This window comes from Sus scrofa, chromosome 10 (genome assembly GCF_054392235.1).
Source record: "Sus scrofa isolate SSC_HxYL_T2T_F1_AM1 chromosome 10, Sscrofa_HxYL_maternal_Yorkshire_Landrace_v2.0, whole genome shotgun sequence".
Lineage (NCBI taxonomy): Eukaryota > Metazoa > Chordata > Mammalia > Artiodactyla > Suidae > Sus > Sus scrofa.
This window is the reverse complement of record NC_139392.1, coordinates 17,105,025-17,132,359: the sequence shown is the minus strand read 5'-3', so window position 1 is coordinate 17,132,359 and position 27,335 is coordinate 17,105,025. Positions and strand designations below refer to the sequence as shown.

Below are 27,335 nucleotides of genomic sequence, written 5' to 3'. Positions count from 1 at the left end.
TTACACCCCAGCTCACAGCAACACAAGATCCTTAACCCACTGAGCGAGACCAGGGATTGAACCCACGTCCTCATGGATACTAGTTGGGTTCATTAACCACTGAGCCACAACAGGAAATTCAGTGTAGATATATTCTTGAAACAGCTGCAGTGAACTTTATTCCAAAAGGTAGGGACAGACTGAGGATTAAGGTGGCACACGGAGAAGGGCAGAGCTGAGAAAATAGTGGAAAACATTGGTAGAGTCCTGGGCAAGCCATGCCTGAAGCTTACTTTCTCTAGACAAATGGTTCTCAATTTGTGGGAATACATGGGTAATACGGTCCCTTGGGCCATTTTGGAAATGTATGAGGCCCTTTTAGTTGCCATAGTGCTTGGGGATGTTAAGTGTTACTGACATTTATTTTGCAGGTGCCAGAAATATTAGATAATTTGCAATGTGTAGGCTATTCCACACAGCAGAGAACTATTACCCTGCAAGACTTGTATATGTCTTATCCAACATCAGTGTTAATAAAAATCCTGTTGTTTTAGTTTGAGTTGGCCTGACTCTTGAAGTATGGCCTGTATGTGGTTTATTTAGGAGGTAGTTTCAGGAAGCAGAGAGAATGTGATGGTTAATGTTATGAATCAGTTTGACTGGGCCATTGAGTGTCCAGATATTTGGTTAAACATTATGCCGGGTGTGTCTGTGCAGGTGCTTCTGGAGGAAATTAACATCTGAACCAGCAGACTGAGTAAAGCAGATTGTGGGTGGGCCTGGTCTAATCTGTTGATGGCCTGAATAGAATAAAAGCTGAGCTGGTTGTGTCCAACTGCCTCTCTGCCTGACTGTCTTTGAGCTGAGACATTGGTCTTCTGGTCCTTTTGGACTTGGATTCAAAATGAAGCAACCATCAGCTCTCCTGCTTTGCAGCCTTCAGACTTGGATGGAACTCTACCACTGGTTCCCCTGGGTCTCCAGCTTACTGACTGCAGGCCTTGGAACTTCTCAGCCTCCATAATGACAGGAGCCAATTCCTTATACTAAATAATCTCTCTATATATATGTAATATATTCTATTATATAATATTGTATAATACTTTATGTATTCTACTATATGTTAAAAATTCTCCTATTAATTCTGTTTCTCTAGAGAACCCTGACTCATACAGAGAGCAAAGCAAGAAAGGAGAAAAAACTAATAGTCGCTGGGGCTCAATCCCCTAGAATCCCCAGCATCTACTCTGCTGGCCAAGAGTGTCCCAACAGCTTCTGTTTCTTTTTGCTCCACCCAGGGGCCTACCTGGGTCATAAAAGAGCAACATTTATCTTTAATGACGCCTTGCTTTGCTACCCTGGGAAGGGTTCCAAGTTCAAAGAAGTTTTTTTGATGGAGGGTGTGAAGGGGTGTGTCAAATCCTCCTGCCACAATAACAAGAGCGATGACTATGAAAATGTCCCAACAGAGTATTCCGCTCAGCTCGCCACTCAGCACGGGGCAGAGAGGATGTCACTCAGTGTGACAGCAGTTCCGTGCTTGTGCTGGGCACGAGCAACCCCACTCTGTCAATGCAGACCTGGAGGCACGGAGGAGCTTTCTAAAGGTCACACCGCCAGCCAGGGCAGGCTTTGATGCTAAGTCCCAAAGGACAGAAGCAAAAAGGAAAGGGAGGGAAGATGGGGGAAGGTTGACAGAGTGGCAGAACTCCTGGAGCTTCTGTTCTGGAGAATTTTCTCCTGGAAATTCCAGTCTTCTAGAATCTGGGGCAAAGAGTAAGTGCCAGGGACTGTGTACCAAGCAAGGCACATTTTATTTAAAAACACTCTAGGATGGCATTCCCACTGTGGCTCAGCTGGTTAGGAACCTACATAATGTCCATGAGGATGCAGGTTCAAACCCTGGCCTTGCTCAGTGGGTTAAGGATCCAGCATTGCCACAAGCTGAGGTGTAGTTTGCAGATACAACTTGGATCTGGCATTGCTATGGCTGTGGTGTAGGCCAGCAGCTGCAGCTCCGATTCCACCCCTACCCTGGGAATATCCATATGCCGCAGATGAGGCTGTAAAAAGAAAAAAATAAAATAAAATAAAAAGATGTAATATGATTTAATTAAACTTGCAGTAAATTTAAAATTTCATCTTTAAATAGTTTTGATAAAAGTGTTTATATTCATTAATCATAATTTTTAATTTGGCTTTAATTTTAATATATACATTGAAATACTTTGAAAAAGGATGTATAAGTTTAATTACATTTTCTTCAGATTTTTGTGAAAATATTTTTAATGTGTACTTTGAATATGATTGCTTTCATTATTTAACTCTTTAGATCATTACTGCTCATGGAAAACAAATTGTGCAAACATCTTTTACTACCATAATATAATTAATAATGTTGCTGAAACAAAGATAAGAAAAAATAATTTTATGGAATAAATATTATGATAATATGTAAATTACATATGTCTTAATTTTGTAATGTAAATTATGAATGTCTTAATTTCATTACTCATCTAGATATTGCCAGTTCATCAAATGATGACCAGGCATGTCCTTTAATAGTAAAATTTCGATGTCTTTGAGATTTTGTTGATTTGCAATCATATAAAAGTCATAGCTTCACACACATTTTATTTTATTTTTTTGCTTTTTCAAGCTGCACCCTGGAGGTTCTCAGGCTAGGGGTCAAATCGGAGCTGTAACCACTGACCTACGCCACAGCCACGGCAACGTGGGATCCGAGCTACACCACAGCTCCTGGCAAGGCCATATCCTTAACCCACTGAGCGAGGCCAGGGATTGAACCCACGTCCTCATGGATGCTAGTCAGATTCATTAACCACTGAGCCACAACAGGAACTCGGCTTTACACATATTTTAAAACGTTTTTGTTAGAAAGATAAATTTACAGGTTTGCTGCATTGCTTCTTACTATTTAGACATGATGTATGCAGGGCTCCCTCTGTCTCTTGCCCTAAGCCCCACATACACTGGGGTGAGTCTGTTACTATGGAGATGGATGGTGTTTGGGGTGTTTGGAAATTTGCACCCAAGAGGAGCAGATAGCCTGATCAGACCTTGCCCCAAATCTCAGAACAAGAGATAGCAGCTGCACTGAATCAGGCTATAAACTCCCCAGTCATGGAGCTAAACCTCAGCTCGAGGTTGGAAAAGTCCACGCCAGCAGCCGGAAATCCAGAAGCAGGGGAGGGGAGGTGTCAGAAAAAGCAGGGTCGGCTCATGGTGGCCACAGAAGGGAAAGACTCCTCAGAGGACTATTTGTCCTGCAGATCAGAACAAGAAATCAAGGCCCTTGGCCATCCAGCCCTGGAGGACTTCTCTGATGGGACCAAGACCTGGCCAATTCCAAACATGGAAGGTTCCAGGCAACAGAGCTATGTCCTGGGCCTCCCACCTCAGATTAGCCCCAAACTGAGGCTCTCAGAGCACATTTAGAGCACGTTCAGGGCATGTTCAGAGATGGCTTTCAAGTATTAAAGTTGGGGCTGTAGGAGGTCCTGTCGTGGTTCAACAGTAACAAACCTGACTAGGATTCATGAGGATGTGGATTCAATCCCTGCCCTTGCTCAGTGGGTTAAGCATCCGGCGTTGCCATGAGTTGTGATGTAGGTCGCAGACGCAGCTTGGATCCCCAGTTGCTGTGGCGGTGGTGTGGACTGGTAGCTGCTGCTCTGATTCGACCCCTAGTCTGGGAACCTCCATATGCCAAGGGAGCGGCCCTAAAAAGACAAGACAAGACAAGACAAGACAAGACAAGACAATAAAAAAGTTGAGCTGGAAATCATCTGAGGAAAGAGTCAGCACATGTGAAAGTCAGACGACACAGAAAGTGACCTGGGTTCTCCTTCCATTTTCTAGTTTTGATCCTAACTAGCTGTGTGACCTTGGACAATTTCTTTAACCTCTGCAGGCCTCTGTTTCCTCATCTTAAAAACAAAAGCATAGTCTTAGATGATGTTTAAGGTCCCTCTGGCTCAGCAACTCCACAATTTATCTGCCAGAGGGATTCCTTCTGTGTGTCTTGGGCGACGTCCAGCATCAGGGTTACTTATTGCAAAAGGCAGTTGTTCTTTTGTTTGCCGTCCTCACGGGGAACCCAGATATTTTATGATGTTACAGGGGAGCGGGGGGTGGCAGGGAGTGACTGGCAGGGTGCCCTCTGTCTCCAGGCCCGCGTCGCTGGCAACGGCCCAGCCGATTTGGTGGAGGTCATTCCACCCTTGCTATGCAGTCAGACTGGCTACCTTCAGGGAAGTACCCATAAAACAATCGATGCCTTTGACTGCATCCCGGGCTTCCAGTGGTGATGGACAGCCCTTGAGCTCTCTGATGGGGTTCAGTATGTAATTTCTTTAAACCATGGCTTATCTTTATTATCTTATTCAATAAATATTGATTTAGGGGATAAGACTATCGACCTCATAGTGTTTCTGCAGAGAGTAAATGAATTCATCTAGAACGTTGGACAGTGCCTAACATGTAATAAAGCCCAAATGAACGCCAGCTCTCAAGCATCCAGTATGCGCCAGGCATGAGCTAGGCACTGCAATGCCAACAGAGGTGAGACCAGCTCCACCAGGAGGGCCTGGCAGGACTGGGCATGCGCCTAGAGCACACCCTGAGAAGCGGTGCAACACAGGAAGAAATAAAAGTTATGGGAGTACCGACAGGGAGGTCCTGATTCTTTCCGGGTCAGGAGAGAAGAATGGAAGGTGAGGTGGGGCTTGATGGTGTCTGTATCCCCAGCATCGCATCCCTTCCTTCTTCAGGCAGGAGGAACCATCTGACTTTGGGGAAGGTGTTCCATGGAGACAGGCAGGACGATGCAAGCAAGTGACCCAAGTCTGGCCCAGCAAATGCATGATGTTCATGTATGTGGAATCTAAAAAAATAGTACAAATGAATGTATATGCAAAACAGAAACTCACGGATGTAGAGGACAAACTAGTAGTTACCAAAAGTAAGAGACAAGGAGGAACAGACAATTTAGGGGAAGGGAATTAAGAGATACAAACACCCTTGTATAAAATAGATAAGCAGCAAGGATAGCACAGGGAACTTTCCATTACCTTGTTATAACTTTCTTTTAATAAATGATTTTAATTATTTACTTAATTATGTTTGCCTTTTAGAGCCCCACCCACAGCATATGGAGGTTCCCAGGCTAGGGGACAAAAATCGGAGCTGCAGCTGCCACAGTCACCACAGCCACAGTAACGGGGGATGCGAGCCATGTCTGTGACCTACACCACAGCTCATGGCAACACCAGATCCCTGACCCACTGAGGAATCGAACCTGCATCCTCGAGGTTGCTAGTCAGATTCGCTTCGGCTGTGCCACAATGGGAACTCCCCTGTTATAACTTTTAATGGAGCATAATCTATAAAAATGCTGACTCACTAAGCTATACTTCTGAAACTAATATAATATTGTAAGTCAACTATACATCAATGCAGTTTTTTGATAAATTAATTTTTTTAAATATCTAAAATTGTGTTTATTTTATGAAATAGTGATAGCTACTAAAGAATATGCATAATCCATATATCATAAATCATTATAAAATCAACATGCATGAGTTCATACACAACCTCATAACAGGTATATTACTCTTACTAGTGAAGCTCCCTTTGGGCACCTTCTCAAGCTGAGCTTCCCCTACAAGCCTCAGAGAAAACTACTATCCTAATTCTTCTTTATAGATTTACCATGAAATTTTCCTTAAGTAATATATCACATAATTGTTTGGGGTTTTTTGTTTTCTTTCAGGGCCTCACTCTGACATATGGAAGTTCCCAGGCTAAGGATGGAATCGGAGCTGCAGCTGCCGGCCTACACCACAGCCACAGCAATGCCAGATCTGAGCCTCATCTGTGACCTACACCGCAGTTAATGGCAACACCGGATTCTTAACCCACTGGGCAGGGCCAGGGATCAAACCTGAATCCTCATGGATACTCAACAGGTTCTTAACCCGCTGAGCCACAACAGGTTCTTAACCCGCTGAGCCACAACAGGAACTCTTAACACAATTGCTTTTGTTTTTTTGTTTTTGTTTTTGTTTTTTGGTCTTTTTGCTATTTCTTGGGCCGCTCCCGTGGCATATGGCGGTTCCCAGGCTAGGGGTCGAATTGGAGCCGTAGCCACCGGCCTACACCAGAGCCACAGCAATGCGGGATCTGAGCCGCGTCTACAACCTATGCCACAGCTCACGGCAACGCTGGATCCTTAACCCACTGAGCAAGGCCAGGGATCGAACCCATAACCTCATGGTTCCTCGTTGGATTCGTTAACCACTGAGCCACGAGGGGAACTCCCACAATTGCTTTTATAACATGAAATAGGCAGTATGTTTCTTAAGATTTGGTCGCATTGGTGTGTGGAGCTGTGGTTTATCTTTACCGTGGAAAAGTATTCAATTTTATGAATATACTACAATGAACCCATTCTCTTGGTAATTGACAGATTGTTTCCAGTTTTTTTTCTATCCTGAGCAATGCTGTTATGAACATTCTTGTGCTTGTCTCCTAGTGCATTTGCAATAGTAGCTGTAGGAAATATAACCAGGGGTAGAATCCCTAAGATTCTAGAGGAAGTGCATTTTGAGCTTTACAATCTAATGCCTAATAGAAGTTCCTGTTGTGACGCAGCAGAAACAAATCTGACTACTATCCATGAGGACACAGATTCAATCCCTGGCCTTGCTCAGTGGGTTGGGGATCTGGTGTTGCTGTGAGATGGACCCTCGTCCTCATGGACACTAGCTGGGTTCTTAACCTGCTGAGTCACAATAAGAACTCTGATCAGTCTCTATTTTTAAGTATTTTGTCCACATCATCTAATGCATCTTCCGACCTTACGAAAATGATATTATTATTCTCAGCTGCACAGCTGGCCGCCGTGCTCCCCTTGTACCTTCAATGCTGGGATACCAACCACACCTGGCACCGATTTATCATTGTTTCAAAGCTTGACTCCCCTCCTGGTCTGTGCGTTCTCTGCAGAACTCCCTAGGCTTCTTCATATCCCTCTTCCTGTCCTTCTCTTCCGCTCCTGGAAAACTTGAGAACGGTTTGATGAGCGAATGAATGGCATTAGTAATAATCCCCAAGGTGGAAACAAGGTACCCACAGGTCAAAGCAGAGCTAAACAAGGCTGCATTCGCAGGCATACAGGGGAAGCTCTGTAGATACCTCGAGTGTGGATGGAGGTGGTTTGAGAGCACTAGAGATATGATCTCACATTGCCAATACCGTTCCTTCATTGTGAGGGACAGGAGAAAGGGGAGGCCTCAAAACTTCCTCTTTCTGCTGGAGATTGCTGTCTGTTTTGTATTCGAACATTACATGGGGATGTTTTCTGAGACTCTGACCTTAAAGACTCTGTAGGTAAACGTTACACTTCCTTCCTGTTCCTAAAATATTAAATGGTGGGACCAGTTTGACTCAAAGGCCCTCTCCCACCCATCTTGGACTTGCTGATTGAGACCACTCAAACCAAGGCAGAATATATCCCAACCAGCTAAGAAAATGTCTTGTAAATTTCACGTCACTTGCATGTCCTCCATGTCTTACCACCTCCTTTTGCTGGGGGTGGGGTGGGGGTCCAAAGATACCACACAAATCCAGTTATTCAGAGAAGGAGGCACAGGCTGCCCCCACTCACCCTTTCACTCTTTAAGCTCTCGAATCAGAGCAGCCTCCTCTGTCACACGCAGGCCCAGTGAGCGGGAGGGGATCCTGGAGAAGGAGTGTATGTGGTGCAACACCAGAGAGCCAATATCTTGAACTGATAGCAATGGACTTGGTTTAAATTGAAATGCTGTCTTGACAGTGTATTTCCACTGGAGCGCTTGGGCTGGCTAAGTTCACATTTAGATATGAAAAGCAGGAGCACATCTTTTCCATCTATCTCTTATCAGCTCATCGTTGTTTGCAGACAATGACAAAAATATATATTTATATATATAACCCCCTGGCTTAGATCATGGCTGATCCACAGCTTTTGCATGTCCATGCCTGAATCAGATTTGCAACAGAGCCCATCCAACTGGGCAGAAATCTATTACTCAAGCGGTTGAAAAGTCCATTTGAAGCTAGATAATTGCTCCACACGTAAATAGGGTTTACCTGTAAGCATCTTACACAGGATTATTTCCAGTCAGTCGGGTTTTCCCTTTCTGGCACCACCTTGGAATAGAAGCGAGAAAAATCCTTCTCCTTCTTGCCCCTGCCTCAGGTAGAGACGCTGAGCATTCAACAAACAGGGATCAGTTAATTACCTTCTCTACATTAGGCCCTGCAGGTGCAAATGGAAGTGGGGCACCTTTATCCTCTGCTTCGAAGAGAAGGAGACAAAGGGAGCAGATGTCAACAGGTTGTAGTGAGGGTGTTTAGTAACTTATGAATGAATGGAAGAAATGAAGAATAAGCTGTCAGAACATGGGGAAGCCTCAATGCTAAGGGCTGTGCCCAGGAAGGTCTTCAACTAGGATGGGCAGGTGTCGGGGATTAGGACGAACTCTTTCTTCCTCTTCTTCTTTTTCATACGGCCACACCTGCGGCATATGGAAGTTCCTGGCCTAGGGGTCAAATCTGAGCTGCTGCTGCTGCCCTCGCCACAGCCACAGCAAAGCGGGATCCGAACGGCATCTGTGACCTACACCGAAGCTCACAGCAATGCCAGATCCCAAACCCACTGAGCAAGGCCAGGGATTGAACCTGCATCCTCATGGATACTAGTTAGGTTCTTAACCTGCTGTGTCACAGCGGGAACTCCCAACTTTTTCTTCTTTATATCAACCTAGAATCACCGCACGTGCGATTTGCATGTTGCTCTTCTAGATTCTGTCACCTATGAGTAGTGGCAGAGGGCAGCAAGGCTCTGTGTATGTCTTTTTTAAAAAATAGTGTTTTTAAATGAATAAAGATTCATGGGTAAGGCAAAGTGGCTGGGGGAGGGCGGAGTTGCTCACAGAAATGCCCCAGCTATTCACGAATTTCAGGGCAGACACAGAACCTGCCCACCTCATGGGCATGGGGTCCCGGGAGCCACCAGCCCTGAGAGGACACCCTGCCTTTCCCTGTCCCTGGCTTTCATCAGGAGGCGTGGTTTCTCTTGTGCGGAACACCCCCGTTCTGCAGTCGCCAATCTACCAACCCAGAAATCTGTTTCTCATTCCTGGGTTCTCCTTTATGGCTCTTGTACATGTTTCATAAGCCCCAAGTTTACCTCAGTTCCTAAATAAGGATTCCAAGCCTGTGGGAGGAATCCAACTGATCATCCCATATTTTCATGCCGGATCATCAGCCAGCCTGTGGATTAGCTGTCTCGAGGACACTTCTCCAGCGTGGTCTAACCGTGGCCCTTTGATAACCCAGCATTTCTAATCAGGAACAGGCAGGCAGGTTCACTTGGAAGGCATGCAGGCTGGGAACAGGCATCTCCCATGTGGTTTTATGTGCCTGTACGTGGGCAGAACCATCTACCGTCTAGATGTCATTAGACAGCAGAGTTTCTCCAGACAGAGCAAAGAGGAGTTCCCATTGTGTCTCAGTGGGTTAAGAACTTAAGAACTCATCCGTGGGGATGCAAGTTCAATTCCTGGCCTTGCTCAGTGGATTAAGGATCCTGCGTTGCTGTGGCTGTGGTGTAGGCCAGCAGCTAGCTGTAGCTCCGATTCAACCCCTAGCCTGGGAACTTCCATATGCTGCTGGTGTGGCCCTAAAAAGACAACAACAACAACAAAAAGTATAGGAGGCAGGTAGCGGAGACAAGCATGGTGGTGGAGACAAGCATGGTGGTGGAAAGTACTTCCTTCCGCCTGGGAAATAGGAGGGAGCAGCCTTCCTGAAGGCTCTGATTCCTTGGTCCTTTTGCATAGTGATTTGATTGCTTGATTGAATTGCTTGATTTGTCCGTCCTTTTTTTTTTTTTTTTTTTTTTTTAATCCTTTTAGGGCAGCACCTGTGGCATACGGAAGTTCCCCGGCTAGGGGTCGAATCGGAGCTGCATCTGCCGGCCTACACCACAGCCACAGCAATGCCAGATCTGAGCCACATCTGCGACCTACACCTCAGCTCATGGCAATGCTGGATCCTTAACCCATTGTGAAGCCAGGGATCGAACCCGAGTCCTCATGGATACTAGTTGGTTTCGTTACTGCTGAGCCACAACAACAACTCCTTTTTTTTTTTTTTTAATTTAATAAACATATATAGCTCCATTCTGTGTGGGATTAAAACCTAAGGCTAAGAAAAATAAATCAGAGTCCTTCCCTTGAAGAGCTCACCATCTAGTAGGGAACAAAGGAAGACTGAAGTTTTTATAGTGCAGCCAGTAATTTAACAGAGTTGTGTATGATGGGAACACAGAGTTATTCCATGAAGTTCATGAGTGAATCACTGAATGAATGATTTCATATTTCATCCAGAAGGAATATTATGTGTCAGGTGTTGTGTTTGGCACTAGGGTAGGGGCCCATAACATCCTTATCAAAGCCTGTATTCTGTCCATGGCTATCTTTTAATGCTTTTATTAAGTCATAATTGACATACAGTACAATAACATGCAATCTGATAAGTTTTCATCAATGTCTGTATTTCACTACAATCAAGATAGTGAATCTGCAGGAGTTCCCACTGTGGCTCAGTGGGTTACAAACCCAACCAATATCCATGAGGATGCAGGTTCAAATCCTGGCCTCCATCAGTGGGTTAAGGATATGGTGTTGCAAGCTATGGCGTAGGTTGCAGATGAAGCTCAAATCCTGCGTTGCTGTGGCTGTGGTGTAAGCCATCAGCTGCAGCTCCAATTCAGCCTCTTGCCCGGGAACTTGCATATGCTGTGGGTGTGGCCCTAACAAAACAAAACAAAAAAAGCCAAGGAGAGTGGTCTTATAAGAAACCAAACCTTCTGACACATCTATCTCAGACTTTTTGCCTCCAGAATTGTGAGATAATTAATGTATGTTGTCTAAGTCCCTCAGTCTATGTAGCAGTAGTGGATACAGTAGCCCAAGCCACTACTATACTTGCTAGACTTACTTATTAGTTTTCCATAGGATAGTCTATATAGGCAATCATATTGTCAGTAAATATAGTTTTACTTCTTCCTTTCCAATCTGGATGCCTTTTCTTTTTCTCATGTAATTGCTCTGACTAGGACTTCCAGTACAATACTGAATAAATGTTGCAAAATATTACTTCATGCTTTAATTTTTCATCTATAAAATATGGATAATAATAGTATGTATCTCCTCAGGCTGTTTTAAGGATTGAAATGTGTAAGTATTATAGCACTCATAGAACAGTATCTGGATAATCATAAGTGCTGTATAATTTTTTGTTGTTCATTTAAAATCAGGGAAGGTGCAGACAATACTACAAAGCAACAATCATCAAAACTGTATGGTACTGGCGTGAAGACAGAAATATAGATCAGTGGAACAGGATAGAAAGCCCAGAATTAAACCCACACACCTACAGCCACCTCATCTATGACAAAGGAGGCAAGGATATACAATGGAGAAAAGACAGCTTGTTCAATAAGTGGTGCTGGGAAAACTGGACAGCCACATGGAAAAGAATGAAATTAGAACACTCCCTAACACCAGACACAAAAATAAACTCCAAATGGATTAAAGACCTAGCTATAAGACCAGACACTATAAAACTCTTAGAGGAAAACATAGGCCAAACACTCTCTGACATAAACAACAGCAACATCTTCTCAGATCCACCTCTTAGAGTATTGACAATAAAAACAAACATAAACAAATGGGACCTAATCAAACTTAAAAGTTTCTGCACAGCAAAGGAAACCCTAAACAACACAAAAAGACAACCCACAGAATGGGAGAAAATCTTTGCAAGTGAATCAACTGACAAGGGATTAATCTCCAAAATTTATAAACAACTTCTGCAGCTCCATACCAAAAAAACCAAACACCCCACCAAAAAATGGGCAGAAGATCTAAACAGACAATTCTCCAAAGAAGACATACAGATGGCCGAGAAACACATGAAAGGATGTTCAACATCACTCATCATTAGAGAAATGCAAATCAAAGCCATGATGAAGTACCACATTATACCAGCCAGAATGGCCATCATCAAAAAGTCTACAAACAACAAGTGCTGGAGAGGGTGTAGAGAAAAAGGAACACCGTTGGTGGGATTGTAAATTGGTGCAACCACTGTGGAAAACAGTATAGAGATTCCTCAGAAAACTAAAACTAGAAGTACCATTTGATCCATCAATCCCACTCCTGGGCATCTATCCAGAGAAAACCACGACTCGCAAAGATACATGTATTCCGATGTTCATTGCAGCACTATTTGCAATAGCCAAGACATGGAAACAACCTGAATGTCCATCGACGGAGGAGTGGATCAAGAAGATGTGGTACATATACACATACACAATGGAATATTACTCAGCCATTAAAAGGAATGAAATACCGGCATTTTTTGCAACATGGATGGACCCAGAAATTATCACGCTAAGTGAAGTCAGCCATACAATGAGACACCAACATCAAATGCTTTTACTGACATGTGGAATATGAAAAAAGGACACAATGAACTTCCTTGCAGAACAGATACTGACTCACAGACATGGAAAAACTTATGGTCTCTGGAGGAGACAGTTTGGGGGGTGGGGGGATGTGCTTGGGCTGTGGGATGGAAATCCTGTGAAATTAGATTGTTATGATCATTATAAAACTACAGATGTGATTAAAAAAAAAATCTGGGAAGGTGACTAGATTCTGTTTCAAGAGGTTAGCCAGCCATGTGGGATCCCAGATATGGATTTTTCTCCATCTTCTCCCCCCTCCTTGCTGTCCTGGATAGCACAGTTAGAATTTTAGACTGGTAGAATTATCTAGCTCTACCTCCAGTCCCAGGCAGGAATCCCTTCTGCATGCCACAACCTGACCAGTTGCTGACTACGTTCTGAGCAAAATTCTTCAGGCTGACTCTACATTCAGGGAAACCTGAATTTCTCAATTCTAGGGAAGGCCTGTGAAGTCTAGCTATGAGGTGACAGTGAGATTTCCCAGAGGCTGGGAAGCTAAGTTTCTGTGTTCACCGTATGTATCACTCAGCCCTTCAGTTGTTTCTACCATGACACCTGATGTGGGTGTTTGTATCTCCTGTGATAGTCAGAAATAAACTCCCTGGAGTGGGTCTCTCGAGAACTGGCAGCTCCTGTTTCTTGCCACTAGGGCACTGAATTAGGGGCAAGGATAGGGCTGACTTCTCTGCCATAGCAATTGCCCAGGTCCTGAGGCAATATCTGAATAAACTCTAGGCTCTTTTTACTTAGCCCCATGGGGGGGGGGGGGGGAGAAGAGGAATTAGACCCAATCCTTTTAACATAGCATGTTAAAAACATAAAAACAGACAGGACTCAACAGTGTCTGATTCCAGGGAATTCTTGGCTAGAAGATGTCTTGGTTTCAGATTTAAATGAGTTTTTTCCTGAGGGAGCAGCAGGTTGCTTTGCTCACTTAAACAGCATTGTTACAAACAAGCAAGAGCAGAGTCAAAATTTCCAACTAAACTCTGGTTAATAGGAACATAAGGACTGATGCTGGGCTTTAGAGTTTTACATTTCTTGAGCCTGGCAGCTGTATTTTCCCTCTTTCCACTAAATGCTATAGTTTAGGGTTTAGGGAATTATGCAAAACACACTTGCAGCATCAGAGCTTAAATGGGGTAAGATCCTTGCCCAGAGGTATTTGCTGATGATGGAGGAAAAAGTCTCTTGAAAATGATCCAGCTGCAGGAGACTGAGCAAAGGGTCCCCAGCCTTCTTAGTTCCAGGCCTATTATTTTTCTTAAAATAACTTGGAGAATTAAGTGCAAAAACATGCCAATGTCACATTTGCTGTGTGCATTTAGTAATAAAAAACATGTGCAATGCAAAGGCGTGTTTATTCAACTAGCAATTGCACTGCAAAACTATCAACAGCTCACAGCCCAACCTGCCTTCCAAAATACGACCGTGATGCATTTAAAATGTGCAACTGCAACGGAGGTGCCCACAAAGTACCTTATTCGAATTTGCATATTTGTGTACAAGGACACAAACAGTTTATATAGGGCTTTAGTTCGTTTTAAATGCTAAACAGGCCCCCATGATTTGCTTTGCTTAAAATGCACACTCAAACTTTATTAAAAACATGTTTCAAAAAAAGTTTCATAAAGCTAGCCACCAGCGAGGCTCGCTGGAGGGGTGGAAAATGGATCGTGTATCTTTAACCCGCAGAAGTTAAAAGGTTTTCTTTTTTTGTTAGCTAACAATGGAAACTTTTTTTTTTTTTTTAAGTGTTTCCCTCCCTCGGTCTTGCCAAGCAATAGAAAAAAAAAAAAAAAAAAAAAAAAAAAAGAAAAGAAAAACTTGTTCCGCTGAGTTCAACCCCAGACAGGCTCACAACTTCCTTCCTGCTTTCCTCCCCCAAGCCCCCGCCTTTCTCCCTCCTCCCTCCTCTCCCCCACCCCCCCAACTTTTTTTTTTTTTTTTTTTTTTTTTAATCGCACATTGAACAAACACTGAAGTGGCCTGGAGCAGACACTGACAGGGGTAGTATCTCCGCGGCTCAGAAGGGCGTGCAGGGCCGGCCGGCGTCGCCACCGCCCGGATCTCCGGCCCCTACCGAGGAGCTTTCCGCCTTCTTTTCCACTCCTATTTTTTTGGTCTTCCAAAAGAAGTCAGGAAACCATTTCTGAGCTTTTTGAACTTTTAAAGCCATCTTTTTCCTACGCGGTCTGCGTCCCTGGGCCATGTAGTCTGCACAGGACCCGGGAATCTGAGAAATTGCAGGTAAGTTTGGCGGCTTTTTAAATGGCCCTCGCCTCCGAACGCGGTTTCCCCTCACTCTCTGCTCGGGAGAGAATCTGAGGGTTCCGGGTTCTGAAAAAGCGCAGAGAAGTGGGCCGGGGAGACGGGCAAAGAGGTTTTGACTGGGGACGGTGGCGTGGAGTAGGGGTGTGAGCACAGGAGCCAGAGACAAGTTTTCGGCGTTTCTCCTGCTCGCCTTCCGGGCCACTGACTTCCCGCCGCCTCCCCGGCGCGCTGCAGGCGTCCCCCGGCTCCGGCCGCCGGGCGAGGCTGCCCAGGATGCGGAGAAGCCTTGTACTCGGCTGCGCCGCCCAGGGGCTTAGAGCCGGGCCCCGGGAGGTTTGCAGAGCCTGGGCCCCCGAAGGGCTGCAGCCGCGCACATCGCAGAGTCCCTCGGAGGGGGCGCGGGTCCCGGTGCCCGCAGAGGCAGTAGCGTCCTCCCGCACAGGGCGTGCGGAGCGCGGACTCCCGGTACCGGCGCGCGCGCACAGGCGCGCGCACACACTCACACACTCACTCACACACACACACACACACACACACGCCCCTCCATGGGGGGCGACGGCAGGGGGCGGCGAGTATTGGTTCCGGTACAGGGGACGCGCAGCGTCTCGGCCCCGAGCGCGCGCAGGCGCGCCCACACACAAAACACACTTGTTTGGGGACTGGCGACAAGGCCAGTGCTGGAAAAGGCCTTGGCTGCTGCCCCACCGCTCGCCCAGGCCGTCGTAGGCCTAGGGAAACAGCCCCAAGGCCAGGGTCAGGAAGGTAAACGGCAGGCCACGCAGAGGTTCCCCTCCAAGACCCGGGCGCAGGCAGCGGCCGGGGAAGGCAGGTCCCGCTCAGGTTTCCTCTGAGTCGGTCCTTGTTGGCCAGAGAGAGTGGAGCGGGGAGATCCCGAAGCCCAGGGGCGGGGGCTGCCCTGTTATACCTGATTGAACCAGGGTTTGCAAAGCCGAGGAGACCCAGTGGTGGTGAAGGGGGGAGTCCTCACTCTCAGAGAGGTCGCAAGAGCCGCGCTCCGCACGCAGCCCGCGTAGGAATTAAGTAGTTGTACGGCATCCTCCGCCGGTGCTCTTGGCTCTGGAGACGAATCTTAGAATTTGGAATCTGAAGGGACCTCCAGGCGCATCACAGCCTGGGGCGAGGGGTGGGAACGCACTCGGGAAACGCACACCCGCAACCGCGCTAGCGCCGGAGGCCGTGGAGTTGTGTCTTCGCCTGGCGGCACAGCCCCTAGAAGTGAGACGTCCAGTGGCACCCGCTTCCGGACAGATGGGGGTTCCGCGGGCCGGGGCCGTCCTAGTTCCCAAGCCGTTCCCCACCACCCGCCCTCTGGGGTCCTGACTTTTCTCCTTGTGTCTCCGCAGCGGCGCTGTTGTTTATGGAGCTCTGGGCGGGGGCTGAGCCTGCGGTCTTGCCCCCCGCCCGCTGCCCGGGCCATGCCACCCCATCTGCGCGCGGAGCCGCGGCCGCGGGGCCTCCAGGGCTGAGCCGAGAGCTGCGGGAGGAGGAGACGCCGGCGGCGGAGCCGGAACGGGAGCGGCGGCGGCGGGCAGCGCGGCGGACCCAGTACTATGGCTATGTACTGCTATGCACTCAACAGCCTGGTGATCATGAATAGCGCCAACCAGGTGAAGAGCGGCGGCGGCCCTCGGCCCAGCAGCAGCGAGACGCCCCCGCCGCCGCCGCCGCCGGGAAGGGCCGTGTTGAGCCCAGGCAGCGTTTTCAGCCCCGGGAGCGGCTCCTCTTTCTTGTTCCCCCCAGCCGAGTCCTTGTCGCCGGAGGAGCCCGGGAGCCCCCCGGGCTGGCGGAGTGGCCGGCGCAGGCTGAATAGTGGTAGTGGCAGCGGCAGCGGCAGTGGCAGCGGCAGCGGCAGCAGCGTGGGCAGCCCGAGTTGGGCGGGTCGCCTGAGAGGGGACGAGCAGCAGGTGGTGACCACCCGTGGTACCCTCTCCCCTCCCGGGCCAGAGGAGGCCAAGAGGAAGCTGCGAATCCTGCAGCGTGAGCTGCAAAACGTGCAGGTGAACCAGAAAGTGGGCATGTTCGAGGCGCACATCCAGGCGCAGAGCTCCGCCACTCAAGCGCCCCGCAGCCCGCGTTTGGGCAGGGCTCGTTCGCCCTCCCCGTGCCCTTTCCGCAGCGTCAGTCAGCCCCCAGGAAGGGTCCTGGCACAAAGCGAGGAACGGAGGACAAAGTCCTGGGGGGATCAGTGTACGGAGACTTCAGAGGCCGACTCTGGGAGAGGAGGAGGGGCGCCCAGCCTATGCCTCTCGAAGGACAAAGATGGACCGGCATCTTTCCCCAGCCCCGCTGCCCCGTCAGGATCAGGGGCTCAGGGTCCAGGCGCTTCGGTGAGGATGGAGAAGGGGGTCCCTGCCAGACCCCACTGTGGCTCACCCATTGCCATGGAAGTTGACAAGAGGGTATCTCCTCCTTTGGGAATTCACAGCTGCCAAGCTCCCTCATTGGGGCTGGTGGGAGTGAACTTGGCAGTGGCTACAGAAGTTGCAGGGAGAGCCACAGCCATGGGACCACACCACCCACACGATTCTGCCCTCATGGAACCGTCTGAGGGGGCCCTTGAGCATAGGGGTGTGTTCCCCCCAGAGGCCCTGGCCAAGAGGCAGGGGCAGTCTCTGGGCAGTGAGACCAGCCCAGCCCCAGAGAGGGGCGGGCGCCACAGTGGAGAGCCCCCAGAAAAGGTGGGGAAAGGAGATCTGCCCGGTGGTATGCCTGGCTCCGGGGTGCCGGCAGCGGCCGAAAGGCCAGTGGAGAGGACTGTGAATGCACAGAGCCCACTGGAGCCCCCTGAGGCCCCCAGCTGGTTCAGGCAGCCAGGAGGCTTGGGCTCGGTAGGCTCCGAGGGGACCCTGAGTGGAGCCCTAGTGGCTGAGGAGCCACGGCCACTGTCCAGCAGAGTGGATGAAGGGTCTCCGGCACTGGGCTTGCTTGGGGGTAGCCGCTCAGTGCAGCTGGGGCCCCGGGAGGCCAAGGCGGGGATTCTCTCTGGCAGAACGCTGACACCTTTGCCCTGTTGGGAAGCAGCAAAAGATCTGAAAGAACCTCAGTGCCTTCTTGGCGATGGGATGGGTGTGCACCCCGGGAGCCCTAGGCTTTGTCTGGGCCCCATGGAAGAAGCAGGTCTGGCCTGGACGTGTGGCACAGGGGTGCGATCCGAGGGGACTTGGGGAAGCCAGCCGCAGGACAGAGCAGCTCACCCCAGCCTGGAGCGGCTCTCCCCAGATCAGGACGCCCGGCCTGTCCGGGGAGAGGCCTGCAGCCGAAGCACCATACCTGCCGTCATCATTACAGACACTGGTGCCCAGGAGGACGGGGCTTTGGAGGAGGCGCAGAGAAGCCCCGGGGGCAGCCTGCCGCTCAGGAAGCTGTCCTCTTCCTCTGCCTCCTCCACTGGCTTCTCCTCCTATGAGGACTCGGAGGAGGACATCTCCAGTGACCCCGAGCGCTGCCTGGACCCCAACTCTCCCTTCCTGCATACTCTGGACCAGCAGAAGCCCCGAGTGGTAAGTCTCGCCTTGAGGTTTTTCTAGAATGTGTGCTGCTTGCCTACCCAGGTGTCCTATTCTTTTGCTTCATACTGAGTCAGGAAGACTCTGACCAGGGCCTTAGGGCAGGCACAACTTATAATTCTCTCCAGCTGTGTTTGCTGGGGAGGTGCCTGTGCTCTGGCCACGCGCTTTGGAGCTTGGACCCTGAATTGGAGTCCTTTCTGTTATTATTTCCATGTACATCTTAAAGGCCATTGTTTAAAGGGCCCTCTGGTAAGTCACCACTGACTTCTTCGGAAGATGATGTTCCTGAGCGTTACCAGCATCTTCCTGATTCATCTCCAAAGATAGTGAACAGAGCTGCTGAGTGTGGCTTTTGTCTGATCAGGTGAAACACTTAATGCCGTGATTCATTTAGGCAGAGGAAAACCGGACAAGGACACCATTGAATTAACTCAGCCTCTATGAGTGATAGGCCAGGAAAGCAAGTGGATGTGATTCTGTAACAGGGCCCTGAAATCGTAGATGTGCTTGTGGCGGGTTTATTGAATGAAGAACCACCTGGCCTCGGTAAGTTGTCAGAACATTGCAATATCTGTGGGGCCAGCATATTTAAGATACAGTTTGATGTGTGCATTAAAATGAAAACCATGCTTTGAGCTAAGCAGGCGGTTTCTTTGGTAATAGAATATTAGGTTGAATTCCCTGAGATAAGTGTCTGGGTATTCTCCCTGGGGTAGACACCGCTAATGGATACATTTTGGGGGGCTGGTGCAGGTACCTTTTCAAGTGCATCTGTTGTGAATCAGCGCCCTGCTGACTTGCTCTGGCTGTGGCAGGAGGCAGGGGTTTATTTCTGTATGCAGTTAATCTCAGTCCTGGGCTCTTGGCACACCTACGGGGATCAGAGTATCTTACAGAAGACCTAAGAGTTGAAGCTAGCATTTCTGAAAAGGTCTGGACTTTCTCTTAGCTTTTCCAGAGTGTGGGGAATTTCCTAGTTCAGCGTGTGAGGTTCCTGTGCTACCTTGGGGGAAAGTCTGAGCTTTGTTGTCACAGGTAGTCTTCCGATGTGATCTTAAAGATCAAGTACCCTTCCCCCAATAACTCAGACGACAGCAAACGCCAGCTTTCTATTTCTCCCCTACCCTTGGCTTGAAGGTATTTTGGACTCTGAAGCCTGTGTCTCTCAGACTCCCACTTGAGAAATCACAGTCTGAATTTTGAAGATCAGGCATTTCTTTTCATGAGACTCTGCTTTCTTTTCTGCTGATGATGGGGAGGCAGATGCGTATGCAAAATCTGGCTCCAGTCGGCTGGCATTCTGGGGACACGTGGCATGGACACCTGTCCTGGAGAGGAGGGATGGTCCATGGAGGGAAGGGGCTGGTGGTAAAAGGCAGGTGGAAAATGCTTCTCACTGAAGCTAAGGTCCAGATTTCTCGCCTTCTTGCTCTCACCTCGGGGCTTCCTGAATGAGATGGTGGCTGTTCCACTCCATCCTTTGGCTTTTTAAACCCTGGAGCTTAGCCGGCACGGCTGAGTTGCTTTAACTTGTTCTCCAACTTTCCATTTGCCCTTTCTAGTGGTGGATTAGCAGCTCCTATTGGCTGCTTCTCAAAGCAGTTTGTGTGTCCCAGTGTTTGAAAAGGGCTGTTGTCTGGAAGTGAGTTAAAAGGGAGATAAATTATGACAGGTGATCTTTTTTTTTTTCCCCCATCAATCAGAGAGATGCCAGCTGGGAAACCAGAGAGTTGAGTGGTGTTCTCAAGTCAGCTAATGGGCCCAGAGATGGAAAGGAGGCCTGCCTGTTGTCGAGCCTCCCTCCGTCCTTTAAACAGGGTTTCAGACACCCACAGGGTAGGGCCAGGGAAAAAATCCCCCGCCAGCCTCACTCTCTGGATCACGTGAGGCTGATAGGAGTGAGTGTGTGTTGGGGGGAAGGGTGGGTAACCAACTGGAAATTATGGGATCCTAGGGACTTTTGAGCTTTTGGTTGAGTGCTTGCATGATAAGCTCAGCTTTCTTTTGCTTGTACAGATTGTGATGGGGGAGCCTTATTTGTGACACTGAAACATCATTGGGTCCCAAATCACTTGGTTACCTGAGATTGATACTTTGTCAACAGAAGTCCAGACATCTTGATTGACAGGGCCTTTCTGCTGGGCGGTTTAGTGTTTTGAGCCCGCACTGTCTGAGATTCTGCAGTACCAATGCTCGGTCCTTTTCTCCCGACTGCCCTGCCCTCAGGGGCACACGTCCTCACACTTGTCTACACCCACTCCCAGCACCTCACTCAGACACGCAGGTCGGAAAGTACACAGCCAGAAGGTCACACAACTGAGCCCTGACCCCCAGATCCATATTGAGAGGTTATTTTCTGTGGCTCTGTCTTTCTCCATGCCTCGTGCGGCAGTTGTCTGTACCTGCGGAGGGATGACTGTGTGTGACGTTGTGACAGGCAGAGGTGACAGCTGGAGAACCCCGAAGCCTGGCTGCTGGGTTCCCTGCTTGCTCATCACTGTGAGAAGTCCCAGAGCAGGGCTGGGGAATGCGAAGACTCCCCTGTGGTTAAACACTAAGTGCATAGCGAGTTGTTTGGAAATGCACTTGGAATCGTCGTTCGCCATTTAGATTATGCAAATTAGCAGAGACCTTTTCTTTGACCGGGAAGGCGGGGAGAAGGCCAGCTCTGCTCATTTGCTTCTGAGGGTCAGGTCTGAGCTGCAAAGACATCCTCAGAAACCTGCAAAGCGCTTCCAGCCTTTCCTTTGGCTTTAGGCTTCGGATGAGCCTGACGGATAGATATGCCTGTCCCTGAAATAGAATGTTCCAAGTTTTTGCACCTGGCATGTCTGTTTATAAAGGATCAGACGCTTGAAATTTGCTCAGAGGTAGTTGTCTCCATGCCTTGTGTTCAGTGGCTTTACATTCGGGCATGTTCATACTTTCCGTGTTCCAAGATCTGAACAGAAGTGAGTTGCACGGAGGAGGAACCCTGTTCTCCCCTTTGTTCTCTAAGACAACTAGAAATTCCTCAGCAGTTCTTGACTTTCCTCTGTTCTTCTGTGTTCAAGTAACTGGGCTATTGAAACACATTTCAAGTCCTGAATTAAAGCGAGCATGCATCTCACTTTAAAGAGTAAGTTTTGTTGATTTATTCCAAAATTGTACTATTAATTATATGTACAAAAACCAAAATAAAATGCTGGCCCTGGGGGATGTATAAGGAAGTATAATACAAAATCCTTGTCTTCCTGGTGCTTACTATTTTTTAAGGGTCATTAGGATTTTCTTTCCTTTTTTTTTAGAATGGCTGCACCCAAGACATATGCAAGTTCCTGGGCCAGGGATTTCATCCAGGCCCCAGTTGTGACCTATGCCACAGCTGTGGCAACGCTGGATCCTTTAAGCCTGCGCTAAGCTAGGGGGCTTGGGTAGAACCTGAGCCACTGAAGTTGGATTCTTGTCTTTTTTTTTTTTTTGCTATTTCTTGGGCCGCTCCTGCGGCATATGGAGGTTCCCAGGCTAGGGGTCTAATCGGAGCTGTGGCCACCAGCCTACGCCAGAGCCACAGCAACGCAGGATCCGAGCCGCGTCTGCAACCTACACCACAGCTCACGGCAACGCCAGATCGTTAACCCACTGAGCAAGGGCAGGGACCGAACCCGCAACCTCATGGTTCCTAGTCGGATTCGTTAACCACTGCGCCACGCCGGGAACTCCCCTGAAGTTGGATTCTTAAGCTCCTGTGCCACAGCTGGACTCCTACCTTTTTTTTTTTTTTTTTTTAAATGTTATTGTCTTTTAAAAAAATTTAATAGTTTTGTTGTCTTCTTTTTAAGTTAAAAAAAAAAAACTCATACGCATGGTAAAAAATTCAGACAACTTTAAATTGTTTTATGTGGTTTTTAAAAGTGTGAAAATTTTATGTGGGAGTAAATCCAATTAAAATTTACAAGCCTTAGAAGAATACTTTTAAAAAATGAATCTAGGAGTTCCTGCTGTGGCACAACTGGATTGATGGTGTCTCGGCAGCTGCAGGGAGGACGGTCCCATCCCTGGCCGGGGGCAGTGGGTTAAGGATCTGGCATTGCTGTGAGTTGTGGTGTAGGTCACAGATGTGATGCTGCTGTGGCTGTGGCGTAGGCTGGCAGCTGCAGCTCTGATGCACCCCGTAGCCTGGGAACTTCTATTTGCAGCAGGTATGGCCATTAAAAAAAAGGAAAAAAAGCCCTCTCAGGGCCTGTCTAGTTCTAAGTCCCTGGGACTATGTAATTCCAGATATTTAATTCAAAATCTGGTGTGTTTTGAAGTATCTATGGGGGTGTCCAGAAATGTGATGAGATTTCTTTTGCAAGGCTCTCGGGCATTTGAGTCTGAAACTGGGCACATTTAATGGTGTACTTTTACTTAAAACCCTTTAATAGATCTGCCTCTCTTTTCTCTCTTTATCGGAAGAATGATGCTATAATTTCCCATTGAAAAAGCATCATCAAAGTAAATCAGTACAGGGAGTTCCCTTCATGGCTCAGCGGTTAATGAACCTGATTAGGATCCATGAGGATACAGGTTCGATCCCTGGCCTTGCTCAGTGGGTGAAGGATCCGGCGTTGTTGTGAGCTGTGGTGTAAGTTGCAGATGCAGCTTGGATCCCGAGTTGCTGGGGCTGTGGTGAAAGCGGCGGCGGGGCGGGGGGGAGTGCAGTACCTAAGATTTTCATTAACAATTAGACTGATTGCAGAGACTTTGCTAGGTAGATGCCAAAACGTTATCCTGGACCCTGAAAGATGCATTTTGTTACTTGAAGGGTAGGTGAGTTTGGAAACCAAGGCTTGACCTATGCAGAGCCAAACCGTCATTTCTAAGACCTCTTTTTATCAAGGAAAAAAGTAATTCATCCAGCCTAAAATCCTTTCACATAAAGGTGGAACATAGAGAAAAAGAGATTGGTTTTAGGTATCACAAAAACACGGCTCAAGATTTATCTTGCTTTTAGGTTTAGCGAGAAAACAGTATTAAACTGGATGGTTGCTGCTTTTAGAGAAGTGTATTTCAGGTGTGACATAAATCGTTTTCAGAACTTTGGTTTTTAGCTCCAAATTACGACCGAGTCACTTTTCTGATTTTTGTTGGCACGTACCTGTTAAATGTAGTTACAGATTGGATTAGTTCTCTGTAGTAGTTTATTTATATTCCTAGGAGCACTGATAACAGTATTTAGGTTTATTTTACTGTGTCAGGCTTCAACTTCATTATATAAAAGCTAGAATTTAAAAAAATTGAATGGAAAGAATGCTATATCTGGGTTGAAAAAGCTTTGTAGATGTCAGGTGATCGGTGATTTGGGATCAATTCACAAACTCTTCTAAACGGTGTTGTGGACACACCCTCGGCGTGGAAGAGCCTGTAGGTTCTGATAAGAGACGGGATTTGGCCTTTCAGGTTATGTCCTCCAGTGCGTGACTAGTGCGCCTTGCAATCATTTTTTTTCCTGATGAGGTAGAATCAGCATCGTGAATGATGTATTTTTCATGAATTGGGGGGAGCTCATTGCTTATATAGAATCATACCAAACCAACTGTGGGGAGTTCCCGTCGTGGCTCAGTGGGTTGCGAACCTGGCCTGACTAGAATCCATGAAGACATGGGTTCGATCCCTGGCCTCACTCAGTGGGTTAGGGATCCGGCATTGCTGTGAGCTGTGGTGTAGGCCAGCAGCTGCAGCCCTGGTGTGGCCCCTAGGGTGTGGCCCTACAAAGCAAAAAAACAAAACAAGAACAAACAACAACAAAAAACCTCAAACCCAACCATGAACTCGTTGCTAACATGAAAAGGCATTTAGAGTGCCAGCTCCCGTGGTCTCATTGGGATACTTGGGACTTTGTGTGTCTAGCTGTCCCCAGACCGTGTGGCCACCTGTGGTTGCCTACTAGTAACTTAGTTAACGGAGGACTGTGCTGCTGCAGGTGGCCTCAACAACATGGAAGCCCTCAGGTTGAAGATGCCCTCAGACTCATGAGTCCAGTCCACTTGACTGTGGAGGTCACCTTGGGGATTTGGAAGGGTCTGTCAATCTGGTCCCACGACCCTGTAGTCAGATGGAACCTGCTGTGCTTCTGCCATCCACTACCTCGTTGTGGTCCCCCCCGCCCCAAGACACCTGGTCATTCATTTTTCCCTGGGCTAAAAGACACCCTGACTATAAATATGACCTCATGAGGAAGTTAGGCGTCTGTTCTTAGAATTAAAAACATAACAAAACCTTTTCTATAACCTACGTAATTGTCATGATATAAATCCGAGTCTGCGAGAGGCTTTAGAGTGCATTTCCTCCAATAGCCACATTTTACAGATGAGGAAATTGAAGCCAGAGAGGATCCAATACAGTTACATGGCTCACATTTACATTCTTCTTTTCACTTAAAAAATGTCATGAATGGATAAACTCCTTACTCACCTGGGAAGATCTACCTTGGCTTTAAATATGGGACATATTTTGGGAGTTCCTGGGTGGCTCAGCGGTAATGAACTCGATTAGTATACATGAGGACGCAAGTTCGATCCCTGGCCTCGCTCAGTGGGTTACGGATCCGGCGTAGGTCACAGATGCGGTTCAGATCCCATGTGGCTGTGGCTGTGGCTGTGGGGTAGGCCGGCAGCTGCTGCCCCCTTTGGACTCCTAGCCCGGGAATTTCCGTATGCCCCGGGTGCAACCCTAAAGAGGGAAAAATAAGTACATAAATAAATAAAGGGTGTGTTTTGAAAACGTGTGAAAAGAATGGGTGAATAAATGCCTGATTGACAGCACTTCTGCTGCATAAAAGAACTTTGAGTCACCCGGGAAAGAAGGAGCAATGAAAGGGGTAAGAGAACAACGAAGACGAGGTCATTACTTACTCCTGTGACTCTTCTTCTGTAGGAGTCGGGGTGCTGGACTGCGGTGTAGGAGATCCGGGTGAAATCCTCGTCTGCACACAGTCTGCAAGCCCTCTGAAAAATGGGGAGCCTAGACCTGACCTTGGGGTGGGGGAGAGGGGTCAGGGACGCAGAGTTTCTCAAGGCGCCTAAGATGGCTCCTGACACATAGTAGCAGCTCAGTGAACGGTAGTGGAGGTGGAGTTAGTGGAGATGGAGTTAAGAGACGGCTTGGGTACTGATGAGGCAGTGTCTAGAAAATTCGTGAGGCCCCTTGGAGGAAATGCTCAACAGCAACTCTAGGATTTTGTCGGTACCACTTTCATCCCAGTACAATGCTGGAGCATGGTTCTCCCTTCCCCAATAAAGCTGGAAGGAAATCAGTTTCTCAGAGACCAGGATTCAAAGGCTACCTATGAATTCACATGTTACCATGGACCACAACAGCTTCCTGAAGGTGTGGTTCTTGGAACAGTGAAGATAAGGCTGGTTTGACCTCCTGTGTCTGTTTTCTAGTATAGTTTAGTTGAAACATTGGAGATCCAAGACCAATACAGGCCTCAAGGATCAAGGTCACTGATGGGCGTTCCCGTTGCGGCGCAATGGAGATGAATCAGACTAGTGTCCGTGAAGACATGGGTTCGATCCCTGGCCTCTCTCAGTGGGTTAAGTATCCACTGTTGCTGTGAGCTGTAGTGTAGGTTGCAGATGTGGCTCGGATCCTGTATCGCTGTGGCTGTGGCACAGGCCGGCAGCTGCAGCTCTTATTCGACCCCTAGCCTGGGAACTTCCATGTGGCATGGGTGCAGCCCTAAAAAAAAATAAGAAGAAAAAGGGGATCAAGGTCAGCGATGCCACCTTCTCACAGCACCTCTGCAGGGAAGACCACGCTGATGAGCCTCGCTTGAAGGCAGGGCCCCCCAGGCTTTCTCCCGTGAGGAATGAGTGGTGATCATCCTTTCACTGGCAAGCCAAGTGCGGGCTTTTGGCTGCCTTGTCCGGTGCGTTTCTCACCTGTTCCATTAAGAACTCTCCCTTAGAGATGTGATCTTTCCCCTCTGTTGAGCTCTACTTGGGCATTTTATTGACTTGAAATCGCTCCATGGAAAGCCATTCAACAAAAGGTATCTCTTCAGGCTGCTAGAGTCGGTACTACCTTTTTTATTTCCTTTAATGCCGACTTCTGTTTTAATCCAAACCAGCTGATAGGCTTTGTAAGTAACCAAAACGCAAGAGCTCCAGACGGTATGCAAGCAGAATGAACCTCTGCCATTCATACTTGTGTCTGATTTATTGGAGGGGGGTGTGAAGGGGGAGGATATGTTTTTATTGTCCCATCTCAGAATAAGTAGGAAAATACCTCTCAGCCATCTGAGAGAGTGGGAAATGTTCAACGTGAAGAGCGTTCTCTCTCCTGAAGGTCATGGTTATCCTGAGAGTAGGTCTGCCTAACCCAGAAAGGACCTGTGTATTAAGGAGGCAGGCCAAGGCCCTGGGCTTGGCCAAGCAGAACTGGGGGAAAGGGTGGCCTGGGCCATTTGCTCCTGTTTGTAAAGTTGGTCGTGATGCACCCGAAGGGCAGGAGGGAGGTGCTTTTGCCTTGGGCTTTTGGGGGTTTGACAGCACTTCTCTTTCTCTATGCCCCTTACTGGGTCCTCCGCATCCTGCACGCCCCCATCCATTTAATCAGAATGAATAAACCGATTGTCCTGTTTTCCAAGAAGAAGCTGTAATACATTTTATATGAGCAGTGCTTAATATTTCCATACACTGTGGGGAGTATTCAGCCTGCCGCAGGACGGAGGGATTTCGTGCCCCTGGTGACTGGCCAGCCACCAGCTCCCTCCGCCGTCTCCCTTGGTATGCTGCGAGCCAGGGGAGCGGAGGGGGGGGGGGACCTAGTAATGGGGGTTGGGGAGGAGGACCCTGCACCCCCAGGCAGTTCCCAGCGAGTGTTTTTCCAATTTCGCCGACATTCTTTCCAGGCTCAGCTTGATTTGTTTTCTTCTTCTCTATGGCAATTGATGACCGAGTCGTGAAATGTATAATTCAGCA

General features: G+C 48.1%; 1 protein-coding gene and 1 long non-coding RNA gene across 3 annotated transcripts in view; one reads left to right on the top strand and one right to left on the bottom strand.

Annotated features, from left to right (window-relative positions):
- Window positions 1–2,165: 2,165 nt before the first annotated feature.
- LOC146398833 (uncharacterized) lies at window positions 2,166–16,095 on the bottom strand. The gene is made up of 2 exons (XR_014817456.1): window positions 15,783–16,095; window positions 2,166–4,885 (listed from the first exon to the last, which is right to left on the bottom strand). It is a non-coding gene; the product is annotated as an uncharacterized LOC146398833 (long non-coding RNA).
- ITPKB (inositol-trisphosphate 3-kinase B) overlaps window positions 14,554–27,335 on the top strand; it is a 106,229-nt gene continuing 93,447 nt past the window's right edge. The window contains exons 1-2 of one of the 2 annotated variants that reach the window (XM_084979198.1): window positions 14,554–14,833; window positions 16,222–18,378. In XM_084979198.1, the coding sequence (XP_084835324.1) occupies window positions 16,429–18,378 (1,950 nt within the window). In that variant the 5' untranslated portion in view covers window positions 14,554–14,833; window positions 16,222–16,428. Of the gene's footprint in view, window positions 14,834–15,496; window positions 15,620–16,221; window positions 18,379–27,335 lie in introns of those variants that run through there. The other variant, XM_084979199.1, reaches the window with a different exon arrangement.